This window comes from Plectropomus leopardus, chromosome 3 (assembly GCF_008729295.1).
Source record: "Plectropomus leopardus isolate mb chromosome 3, YSFRI_Pleo_2.0, whole genome shotgun sequence".
In the NCBI taxonomy this organism is placed as follows: Eukaryota; Metazoa; Chordata; class Actinopteri; order Perciformes; family Serranidae; genus Plectropomus; species Plectropomus leopardus.
The window spans coordinates 6806788-6819519 of NC_056465.1; the positions used below are offsets into that span (position 1 = coordinate 6806788).

The 12732-nt window shown below is 38.1% G+C and overlaps 1 protein-coding gene across 1 annotated transcript in view; it reads right to left on the bottom strand.

Annotated features, from left to right (window-relative positions):
• Window positions 1-5422: 5422 nt before the first annotated feature.
• The window catches only part of gmds (GDP-mannose 4,6-dehydratase), a 201396-nt gene continuing 194086 nt past the window's right edge, over window positions 5423-12732 (bottom strand). The window contains exons 10-11 of the mRNA XM_042512148.1: window positions 7118-7186; window positions 5423-5818 (exon numbers count right to left, since the gene is read on the bottom strand). Of these exons, the coding sequence (XP_042368082.1) occupies window positions 5756-5818; window positions 7118-7186 (132 nt within the window). The 3' untranslated portion in view covers window positions 5423-5755. The remainder of the gene's footprint in view (window positions 5819-7117; window positions 7187-12732) is intronic.

Consider the following 12732-nt stretch of genomic DNA (forward strand, 5'->3'; position numbering starts at 1 on the left):
CCTTTTTCTGCACGAGCAGACCCTAAAGGTCCTGCTGATGCATGATGGGACGGTGTGATTTGTATGATCTTAGAGGGAGACTGTGAAGCCTGCTTTGCATATTGTGACCTGCTTTAGCATTACAGCAGCACCGTTCTGCTTTGACTGAAATGTTGCTGCTGTCAGATGTTTATTTATTTTAGTGCTTCCTTGATGACGTAGGTCGACTCTCCAAAAAGAGCAAAGATTCTTATGAGGGCCAAAACTTTTCTTTTTCTTTGTATCTTTTTTAAATGTATAAGTGCAGCGCCACATGCATGTCAGCATATTATCCAGAACAGATTTGAATTATTGTACTTTTACATTAAATATTTCATAACATTTTCTAACAAGAATAATTACAAAAAATAACATTATAGATCATCTAGTAGACTTAACTTTGTTTCAGTGGTTTAGCCCACGCAACAATATATTTAATAGATGACGTAAATGTTTATAAGAAACCATACAAACATTAATAACTCAAACTGTTCTAACAATGTTTATAAAATAGCAGCAATAAAAACAACAAAAATAGGAATAATAATAATAATAATAATAATAATAATAATAAAACAAAACAATAATAAAATATTAATAATAAAAATAATAAATAATAATAATAATAAATAAATAATAATAATAAATAATAAAATGATAATAATAGGACATTAGAGGTCAGTGCTGTCTCCAGTTTGAATGTTAACTAAGAATAACTGTATTTAGTTTTTTGTTTGTTTGAGCGCCTCAGCCTCTCCACCTCTGTTCTGATCCAGCAGCCTGCAAGCGCTGACGAGACATTTTCACTCTCTGGCAGACAGTAAAACGCTTCTGGAACCGGCGCAGTGTGTGTGTGTGTGTGTGTGTGTGTGAGTGTGCAGGTGTGAGTCCCTGCAAGGCCGAGCAGGCGGTGAAAGCTTGAACGTGACTGTCAATTTCAGGCCTGTATGGATGAGATTTTAATGAGTCAGTGAAACAAAAAAAATTCCAGCGCGCAAAAGCTCCCCAGGGCTACCAGTCAGATGAGTCAGGCCCATAAAACTAACGTAAACAATGCGTTTTTGGCTCCACCGCTGCACCTTCCACCGAGGGGGGTTAATGTGAAGTTCAACTGCGAATATGACATCTAAAAATCCCAACTTTTACGCACAGAAAGCTGCATAATAATCATACAAAAATAGATTATCGCTTCTAAACAAGCGTCTTTGTGATTGATGCATTGCACTGAAGGGTCAGGAAGGAAAATGCAGCCACGGCTGAGAATCATTTTTCATTGTAAGGACAAGACAGGAGGAGGTGATGGAGGTCAATGGAAAGGATGTCAACAATGCACTTTAGGAAAAGACGGCGAGAAGCCTGCAGTAAAGCCTGTCACTGCCTTATCTAAACCACCTTCAGTGAGACTGCAGGCCGCAGTACAGTGGGCTCTGTATTGTTGTGGCGCTTTATAGGCCTGCAGTGTTCAAATGAAAGACTCCCAGAGGAGAGGAGGTGCTCTGTAGACTGGAAACTAGGCCAATACGCGTAAAAAGCGCACTAAAGGCGCATTCGAAAGACCTAATTCAGGATTTATTAGGTTATTGTGCCATGTTGTGTTTGAGGTATTTTAATGTTCAGTTAACAGTCATCGGTTTAAATAGGCCTAGACTTCGCCTCGAGGGATCACAGTGTTTAGGTGTCTGCTTTGGCGAATTCTCCGCAGTGTGCAAACTATGATGAGCAGTAAGACGCGTGTCTAATTAATATGTTCTTCTGACGTATTATAGCGATTCTTAAAGCAACTCGAGAACCCTAATGTTGTCTATAAAATGTTTGAAAAATATTTACAGGATAGGAAAATATTTACAGGAAAAAAAAATTCAGTGGATTCTCTGCGGAGGGACTATTTTCTTGCGCAGATTTTTTTTTTTTAAAGGTGCTTTCTTTTTTCACCGAGGCAATTTCAAAGTTTTTTTTTTTTTTTTTTAATTTAACAGCAATATCATTTATCTGTTATATTTTATTTCATTTTTAGCATAATCTTTTTTTGGCAGCTGGAGTCAAAATGCAAATATTAAACAAATCAAGCTGAGATCTCTGATTAGTTTATAATCGGTATACATTATTTTTTTCTGTCCAAATTTGGAAAATCACACAAAAATATTTAATGTAATCGAGATCGAGGTGTGTGTGTGTGTGTGTGTGTGTGTGTGTGTGTACACGTGCATGTTGCGTGTGTGTGCGTGTGTGTGTGTGTGTGTGTGTGTGTGTGGTGTGTGTGTGTGTGTGTGTGTGTGTGTACGTGCGTGTGCGTGTGTGTGTGTGTGTATTCAACCCAGCTCTGGCTGTTGTGTCGCTCGCATCTTTAATTTAATCCAAAAGCGTCCTGGCACCAAACAAAGCTCAGACTCTGTTAATTTTCCGCCTCATATGTTGGTTTTTGGGAGCATTAGTGTCCTGAAAACATCCATAAACTCACGCTGAGCTCAAACCATTAATGTATCAAACCAATGAAAGCCATCAGAGGGGTGATGGCCGCCATTTAGCGCAAGTGAGGTGAAATAAAATGTTAAATGTGTCCTCTGATGAATTTCACCATGATTATATTATTTTTTGACGTGCCAGCTGCTAAATTTGGAAACTTTGCGTTAACAAAATCGTCCAGACCATATTTTAACGTCTTCCAAAACAAAATCTGCAGACAGGACTGCTCGAGTTTTATCTTATTTCAATGAGGCCATGCATCTTTTATTTCTATTTTGGAGAGCTTTAATATTAAAAAACAAAAACAAAACTGTGAGTCAGATTGCTTTTGCTGTTGTGTCCCCAGTTATACTGTTTTTGTCACCCATATCAGTCAATGTTCTCTGAAAAAGAAAATAGCTTATATTTATATGTATATATATATGTGTATATATATATATATATATATATATATATAACAAAGGGCATTCTTTATTTGAGACCCGTTACATCAGATAATGAAGACATCAGTCGTGGCTATTCAGCAGGCCTAAATGAGCATTTAAGTTATTAATAATAATACATTATTACAAAATCTATTGGAAATGTGGAAGATTAAATCTAAGTTTAGTTTTTTTTGAAGATAAAATGATGTTATGTTAAATAGTGAAAATGTGTGCACAAACTTAAAGTTTTCAATTGCTGCTCTGAATAAAAGTCTCAGCTTTTGTCCTGCAGCTTTAAATTGAGAGATTATTTTCCCCTGAAGTTCTCACTGTGCATTAGTTCTGACAGAAAAACGCAGTAATATTCTTATCTTACAGGGACTTACGGCATCACGAGCTTAAATCGACCGTTTCATCCCCTTAAAATGTTTGTTTAGCTGCACGGAGGGTTTTTATTTCTTTACATACGCGGTCCAAAATCCAGATCAGCTTGACTTTCTTTGAGTGCCAACAGTAAACCTGATCACAAGGCTCGCCTAATTGTTGTTGAGCGGAACGCGCTGCACCTGCGCGAGGCTCCGGGCTCAGTGTGTGTTTTCTGCTCTTGACGCGGTTTCAGGGGCCCAAACAACTCAGAGCCACATCTGGTTCCAATCCGGAGCGCGCACAGACGCAGCGCTGTCCAGGACGATCACAGAGAAAACCTTAAATGTCCTGTAGGTGTTGTCTCAGAAACACTACAGAGGAGATCCCACCCTGCTCACAGCGCGCACTGAGCCCCTCAGGCCTCCGTACAAGTTCAGTGTCAAACCGCTCTGCCTTCAGAATAATAACAAGGGTGGAAAGTCACTGAGAAAGTCACTATTGTATATTTACTCAAGTGCTGCACATAAATACAACTTTGATCAATGTGTATCTTATTTAAATATCATATTTGTATTTTATGCTCATTTATGCTGTAAAAATACAATAATTTAGATATTATACCCCACAATGTATCTGCGTTCATTACTTACAGATTAAAAGTTTAATTGTAAATTAAAATTGATAAAAGCTCATAAATACGATACATGGCTTTAGATTAAACGACCCAACAATATATAAGGTAATTAAGATTAATAGCATCATTAAAATACTGCTTAAACTTTAAACCATCAGTAACAATTATTCAGGAAAATAATAATGTAACACAAACAGGAGCCTTTCTGCTGCGTAATGACAACTTTTAGTCTACTTTTGATATTTTTCTAACAATAGACTTATTTCATTCATTTCTGTACGATTTTCCATTTGTTTTGAAATTGTGGTATTTACTACTTTACCAGGCAAATCTAAGGATCAGAATACATCTTCCATTGCTATTAAATCCCTAAAAATACTAGAAATAAACCCCACTGCTATGACGTTTCACGGATGATAGGCCAATAAGGCATTAATTAACATAATTAATACTATACATTATAAAGCCCTTATGTCCATTATATTATTAAATAACACAGGAGGATTTAAGAAAAGGAGAACTTAAAAGACGGTTAAAAAACTAGTAAAAATGGAATTTTATAATTACAGCAAATTATTTTATTTTTGCAAAAGCAAGAGAGAGAAATCTTTAAAGACGAGTAAAGCTTATGTGCTGCCCTGCAAACCGCATTGACCTTAAAGAAAATGATCCCCTCGCGCCAGTTTGAAGCTCGAATTAAGAGTAAATTCACTCCAGACAAGTGGAGGCGAAATATGTTGCTTCTTTAAGAGGGTGGGTTTATATAACGTCTGTGTAAAACCACTAGCATCAGGACCAGAGCAGGTCCGGGTCTTAGCTCTGCGCCCTAAGTAATTAGCAGCCAGTGTAGACAGACAAGAGGCGTTTGAGAGCGGGACTGTGGGACTCCGGGTCCGGGGAGGAAAAAAAAAAAACGCACTTCCTGTCGAATAAAAAGAGCGCAGTGTGCTCGCAAATAAAAACCCTGGAAAGCCGGAGCGAGCAGAGAGGAGAGAAAACGACAGGAGCTGAGCCAGCCGACCTCTGCACAACCTGGGGCAGCAGCAGCAGCAGCAAAAAACACACACACACAACACACACACACACACACACACACACACACACACACACACACACACACACACACACACACACACACACACACACACACACACACACAAACACTTACCAACAGACATACCTGTATTTAAAATCCCGGATGAAGATTTGCTGCTTGCTGCTTTCATTGCTTTCATTTCTCACAGGTTCACTAAAAGGATGAAGCAAAAAAACACAAAAACACAACTATTTATCACCTGTAAACCTCCATCTCAATATTTATATTCACACCATTGATCACAGCTGTGTGTAGCATCAGGAAAACAGGACATTTAAAAAGATTTTTGTAACAAATGTTTTTATTTGTCTCATTTATATTTCAGACCATTAATAAACCCCTTGATTCCTATTTTTCCAGATAAAAGATAAAATCTTCATTCTTCTATTTATTTATATATTCTGCCATTTCTTCTCTGACAGAAATCGATTCAGCCACAATCAAAAGAAAACAGACATAAATAAAGCCTTAAAACTTGCCATCAGTATAAATTATGAAATGATCAGTGTTGAAATATAAAAGGCATCTCTGCGATGTAAAAACAAAACAAAATCAAAATGGCATGATGCTGGAAATAGACAAGACACAAAGGCAATAAAAGGTTCAGTCAAACCTTCTTAACAAAGATGAAAAGACACAATTACTTCATTTGGAAAAGTCATTAAGGTAAAAATACAGTATGTTCCTTCCTCTGCTGGTAGAACGCAGGAGTGTTAAAATGTTCCCGTCCTGGGGGGACGGACTGAAATGGACTCAGGCATTTGGGTTTTTCTTCATTAGCTGGATGTCCGAATCCACCATCTCCTTCACCAGCTCCTGCACAGGGACACCATCATCGCAAATCCACATTTAGTTTAAAAAAGTTAAAGAAATTAACTCAGAAAAGCTCAATTATTTATCTTAATGAAATAAGTCTCTTGATAAAAAACACAGCAGAGCCACTGACTGTAATTCAAATTCTGCATCTTTATCCATTTACAGTGTGGTTTATTGCAGCCAATTCTGTTCAGTATCAGCAGTAATTCAATATGATCATTTATTGGACCTCCATTTTTTTCCTTTTGCATCAACTGAAATGTATATGTTTAAACTGTAATTGAGTGTCGGGTCAGATCTGAGTCTTGTTTGCTTATTCTGTGATCACTAAGTTCCTGATCTCATTCAAAATGTTGCCAATTTTATACCGTGTTTAACTTTGCTGCTTGTGTTTATACATTTAATGTGAGAAATTTGAACTTTTTTGGTTTGTTTCATAGAAAACATGTGAGTGTTTTTTTTTTCTTTTTTAAATAAAAAAAAATATATTTTTGGTAATGGCATCAAAACTAAGAAATTGTCTTAAGAATAACCCCAAATTTCTAACAATATTAAGGCCTTTTATTATTTAAAAAAAAAAAACATGTTTTTGTTTTATATAATCCGTTTGTCCACATAACTGCTTACAAATAGTATATAACTGTAATTAAAAAGTCTTTACAAGTTTGGAGACTTCAGTGTGATGCAACACAGAACAGTTGAACACAGTTAATTTATTCTGAATTGTTTTTATATGGGGTCTGCATACCTTTGGCATATCTTGAAAAATATTTCTAATATTATTAACATTTTCTTTTTTAAATTAAATTCCATGCCTTCCACCATGAAGTTTGGCTGAAAAACTTTTCCAATAAAAAAAGCAATTTCTTATTCCTTCCCATATGACGTACAGTAGATTCATATCAGGCTGACATAGGACATGCTTACTCTCTATGACATAAAAATAGGCCTCGGCTTTTACTTGTTGGTCACTCATTTTAAGGCTACACTCACTCACGCACTATACAAGAAATATCACATCCTTCATCGCACTGTCCCACCCACATACCCTGTTAACCCCACCCACCCGCTGCAAATGTAGATACATATAAATAGAGACTCAGACAGTCCAACCAAGTCCCCTCTTTTCTAGCTCGGCCACATATCCTAACAGGCCTTCAAAAACATTCTCACGTATTTTATATCAGGGTACTGCTCTTTCTGTGACTAAATGAATCAAATCAGTCCATTTATGTCCTCATTAATATCATCATATTGACTTCAACTACGTCATCCAGCCCTACCAGGTGTGACACGCACCTCAAAAGTCACCTTTGGCTTCCAACCCAACCTCTGATATGCTTTGGTGCTGTCGCCTTGTAGGTAGTCCTGTTAAAAAGAAGGTACGAAAGAAGACAGGAAGACAGAGAGAGAGAGGGAGAGAGGGAGGGGAAAAGATGGAAGAGTGAAGAGAGAAAAACAAATTATCTGTCGTGTCAGATCTGACGTCTGCGAGGAGGAGAGTCCTGCAGCCGGCTCAAATGAAGACATGCTGGATTCAACGTCCTCACCAGGATGCAAGGGATGGAGGGTGATGATTACTCTCTCTCTCTCTCACACACACACACACACACACACACACACACACACACACACAACACACACTATCTCCTCTCTCGGGAAAAGGGAGGTCACAGAGTCTCACTGGCCATCAATCCCCCCTCTCGGCTCCCCCACCACCGATCTGTCCAGACAGCCCCCGTTGGTGCCAGAAGATGATGAATTGTGGGACTCTGGTGGTGTAACCCCCCCCCCCCACACACACACACACTCACCCCCCTCCTCACTCCCTTACTCATTTTCCCCCCCTGTTGTGTTTTGCACTGGGTTCAAGATCCAGTGAGACCCTGCTTGAGACCACCAAAGAGACAGAAAAAAACATTTCCCTGTGCATTCTCTGTTTGTAAAGCTTCCTTTCTTTTTCTCTCTCTTTCTCCCACTTCTGTTTCCATCTCACGCATCATGCGTATTTAGTTTGTATCAGAAACACACATGCTGGCCTCGAGAGGCCTAATAAAACGCGGTGATGAAACCTGATACTAAAGAATCTCCTTTTTTCAATTAACTGACACTGTATGTTCCTTAATCCTGCAGCTAATTCCAAAATTAACTGCTACTCCAAGAAAATCCTTTGCTGAAAGAACAACAAAGACTTGTATTTGTCTTTCTTTTTGTGTTTTAACACAGTGATGGAGCTTTCTCAAGAAGTATGCGCTGTTCTTGCCCTTTCTTTCTTTGTTGTTTCGCTCTGCCTTGAGGTTAAAATTACATCAACTTCATGGTCAGAAATATGTGGACACCCAAGCATTTCACTCATGTGATTGCTGAGCATCTGACTTCAGCACTGTGGACATTTTTTTTTTTGCTGCAATAATAGCCTACACACTTCTGGGAAGGCTTTCCACAAGATTTTGGAACCTGGACGCAGGGATTTGCTTCAGTTCAGCCACAAGAGCATTTAAGTTATTTTATACTTGTGCATTAAAGAGTTGCAGTGTAGCTACGGAGCCTGTGCATGTAGCTGCTGTAGCTGACGCAACCCACCTGACAAATGACACGCCAAAATAACATGGAAACTGGAAAGACTGTGATTGGTCAGTATGTTTCTGGTTCTGAGGCTAGTAGAGATTGTTGAGAGCAAAGACAATATCAAACATGTTGAAAAAAAAGGTCCATTTATCTCCTTTTTTCTCTCAGTGTGACACATCCAACTCCGCTGTCAATTTCACCATCACTCTTCATCATTGTAAATAAAAGAACATAAGTACTGTAACAGCTCGGAGTAGTCTCAAAGTCACTGATGAGACAAGTCAGACCTTTCCACTGTCGCTTGTTTCACAAAGTTAATCAAAGAATTGATAAAAAAAAAAAAAAACTTACACAGGGGAATACACAGTAATTGAAACATGATACATCACTTTTGCTTTAGTGATGCTATCAACTCGGGCTGGGCAATATGAAGACATTATATCATAATGAGATATGAGACTACATATATTGTCTTAGATATTGGATATTGTTCTATCATTATATGGAATAAATGGTATTTCTTCCTGATTAAAAAGGTTACATTACAGTAAAGTTATCAGATAGTTCTACTTGTTTTAATACTTCCCCTTACCCACTTCTTCATTAAATCTACATTACTAATGGGTACTGATTAAAAATGGAATTGTATTAATATATTTTCGAAGCACAAATGGTCACTCAATATTGTCAAAGACGCAAAATTCAGCAAAATAAATATTGGAATGTTTGATCCTTTCTCCCATTTCTAGCATTAATAAAGTGGTCTTGAGGAGATTTCAAAAACACCAAGATATATATTATGTACTAAGATATAGGTTTAAAATATTGCAATGTAATTTTCAGCCCATATCGCCCTACTATCAACAAGTGAAATTGGATGTTGAACTAAAAATCAAAATCCAGGAGAGTTAACTTCTTCCACCAAAGTGTGAAAAAAACTTTTCCATAATGGACCTGACTTTGTGCCTGTCACCAGTAGAAAATATTGTTTCTGCAAGCCAATTATACGTCACATTTGTGTGTTTATGCATATCAGTGCGACATTGATCATATTACATGTATATTTTCAGGAGGAGGAGGACCCCCTTAATGGCAGCAGACCAGTGTTTGAGACCAACGAAAGCAGGTACTGAAACTGCAGTGACAAAATTGGGTATTTTGAGACAAAACTTGATCTTTTCCTACCTACAGCCAAGTATTGTGCCTCAACCTAACCAAATGTTAACCACAGCGTTGTCACAACTAGATTTGTAACAGTATGACATTTTAACGTTACAATAACAGTTCAGAAAATATCACTATATTATTTTACTGTTAATCATTTTTATATCTGTTATTATTGATATTATCTGTTACATGTTTAATACAACGATAAACTATGAAACAATTAAACAACTGAAAAAGTGGTCACGACATAAAATTAAAATTTGAAATGTAAAGAAACATAAAGTTGAGTTCATGATAGCCAACCTGCATATTGGTAGAGAAACATATTTGCTTGTCTGGAATCAGTTTTTGTTTTTTGTAAAAAGATTAAACATGTCATAGGAGCTATGCACGATACTGTACTTAACTGCTTTCTGCATGTACATCTCATGTCATCCTAATAGTATGAATATTTCTTTCTCAGTGAATTCCAGCTGTAACATACAGATGGAGGGAGGGTTTTTTTTCTCCTTTGTTTCTGGACTTGATTTGGAGAATGGGTCACCTGATGACTCCTACAAGGACTGGTGCTGTGCTGACAGACTTTTGATTCATCGATGTTACGAAGACTGCAGAGATGATGCTTTGATTTTGTTTAGTCTGTGCTGTTTATGCTTTTTTCCCCTTGTCTATTTGTGTTGATGTTTTTAAAATTGGTAAAACTTCGATTAAATTCATAAATAAAAAGAAACGTAAAGTTGCAAAATATATGCCACATATTAAATGCAAAAATGTAACCTCTGTGGTTTGCAGAAACGCACAATGCCAACATTTACTGTGGCAATTAGGTAGTTTGTGCATGGGGGCATTATCATGTTGAAACAGAAAAGGGAAACTTCCTCAAACTTGCCACAAAGTGGAAGCACATTATTGTAAAATATTGGATGCTGTGGCATTAAATCTCCATTAATTGGAACTATGACGCTTCGTCCAAACCATGAAAAACTGCAGAGACCAGAAGTGCTCAGGCGGCCATATAGTGCAAGAAGAGAGCAGTGTTTTTATCTGACACTGAACCTCTTGAAAATGTCTTTTCTGGGTGATCTTATTACAGAGGAACGCTCCCAGCAGCACTGGCATAGTTCAGCCTTTTAGAGAGCAGGGACCCACATCTCAGAGAGGCTCCACTGTGCTTAATCACACTCTTCTGATTACACACAAAGGCAAGAACACTGAACACACACATAGTGAACAAGTACAGGCCGATTCAGTCTGTGACACCGCTCAGGTTGAAAACACAGTTCAATTCTGGGTCTTTTTTATTTTTAACTTCACATGGTGCTCACACAGGCCAGCGGATGAAAGCTACGGCCCATTTTCTCCTCCGTCTGTAACGGCAGCACAAACAGCTCTTTCTCATGTGAGCAGCTCTGTACATTACTCACATCCATTTTTGGCTCTCCAGCCATAACTGGAAACATTTTCAGACTAATTACCTACAGCAATGAGACATAATTCATCATGGGGCTGAATGTAATTATTATAGGGTGACTTACTCCACAATTACATTAAATAATCCACTTGCTTCATAATTATATTGATTAGGGTTTGTAATGGAGAACATTTCGTAGCTGGCACAAAAGAAACATCAGCCGGTCTCGTCACGAACACTGAAGCTGGTCTGAAGTCAAATGTTACAGATAATATATTTTCAGTAGAAACTCAGCGCCGTTTCTATGTCCTTTTTTTGATTGGTTACTTCATGCCAAGAGGGCGGGTCTTATCTGATATGAGCCCATCAGAGGCCTATGCCAAAAAAGGGAAGAAAAACAAATGTAAGAAAGTTGGCGCGCTGCAGAGAGGTGAAACCTGAAGTAGCCTGTTGTTTAGTTTCTGTGTGCATATGTAAATCCCATGAACTGAAATAAACTCAAAGCTGTGACGCAGCGCCTCCTTGACGAAATGCCAAAGGACGAAGTGACGAGTGAGAGAACGCCGCGGGTTAAATTCGTCTAATGGAAACACGTCAATTTCGAAAAGATGCTATGGCTATGCGCTTGTTGGTGGAACTGACTCCCTCGGGGTTCAACTGAAGCCAGAGTGACTTATCAGTTCAAGAATATGTTTCCTTTTTGTAGTTAAGCTCCAAATGGTTTCAGCTGAGTCACAGGTCAACTTTTACCACTGAGTGTTGCCTCCATACATCTTGTGTTGTCTTTATTCTAGCTGTTTGCCACCACCTGTTGTGTACAAGATCACACGACTACAAACCTGTCTACACGGCCACATAGACCCTAATGGACATGAGTAGATGATGACATTTACATCCCAAGGACCCTCATGGCTTCACAAACATGGAAAGCATAAGATGGCCTACTGGCCAATTGTTTATTAATTTCTTAAGCCGGCAGAGTCATCATTTTAGTACAGCCATGTGCCAAAACAGATACAGAAAGTTATTACTCTTTCTTAATGCAGCAATGTATCACTGCTAAAAGATGTGTTAACTATAGACCATTGCATGTTTTTGTGATTAGTATAAATCCAGCTGACTGTACAAATCACAGAGAGACCTACAAACAGGAAGTAGGGCAAAGCACTGAACCTCAGTACTTTCAGTGTCAACCAAAATGATACATACTGAAAGTTGTAATCAGGTGTTCTGTCAAGTTGTCAGTCTTGTTTATTTATTCTTGATCAGATCAGATTCATGCAAAGTTGTTGCACTTCTGCTTGTGCTTAAGGGATGAAACACTGAGAGCTCTGGCACACTTTTATGGGGATTTTGGAGAAAATACATGTTTATTTTCTTACTAAGATATTCCAAAAATGTAAAACTTGGTAGCAAAATTCTGGTGTTGTATTGGCACTACAAGCAGACCTCTGCCAGTGTAAACAAAAGTGGAAAAATACATGTATTCACCCCATTATTCGGATTTGCTCCAGAATTGTTGAGTCTCATTCCCAGGTCGCCAAATACCGATGCTTTGGGTTGGTGGTTCAATCCAACAACCAACCCAAAGCATCGCTCTCTGCCAACCTGCGAATGAGACTCATCACTCAACTATCTTTCTCAAGAGATACATACATACCACGCTATACCCTTTCACCAAGTTTCATGAAAGTCAGCCCACTAGTTTTTCCTTTAACCTAATAACGAACAAAGAAACCAAACCGAAAACAATCTCCTTGGTGGAGGT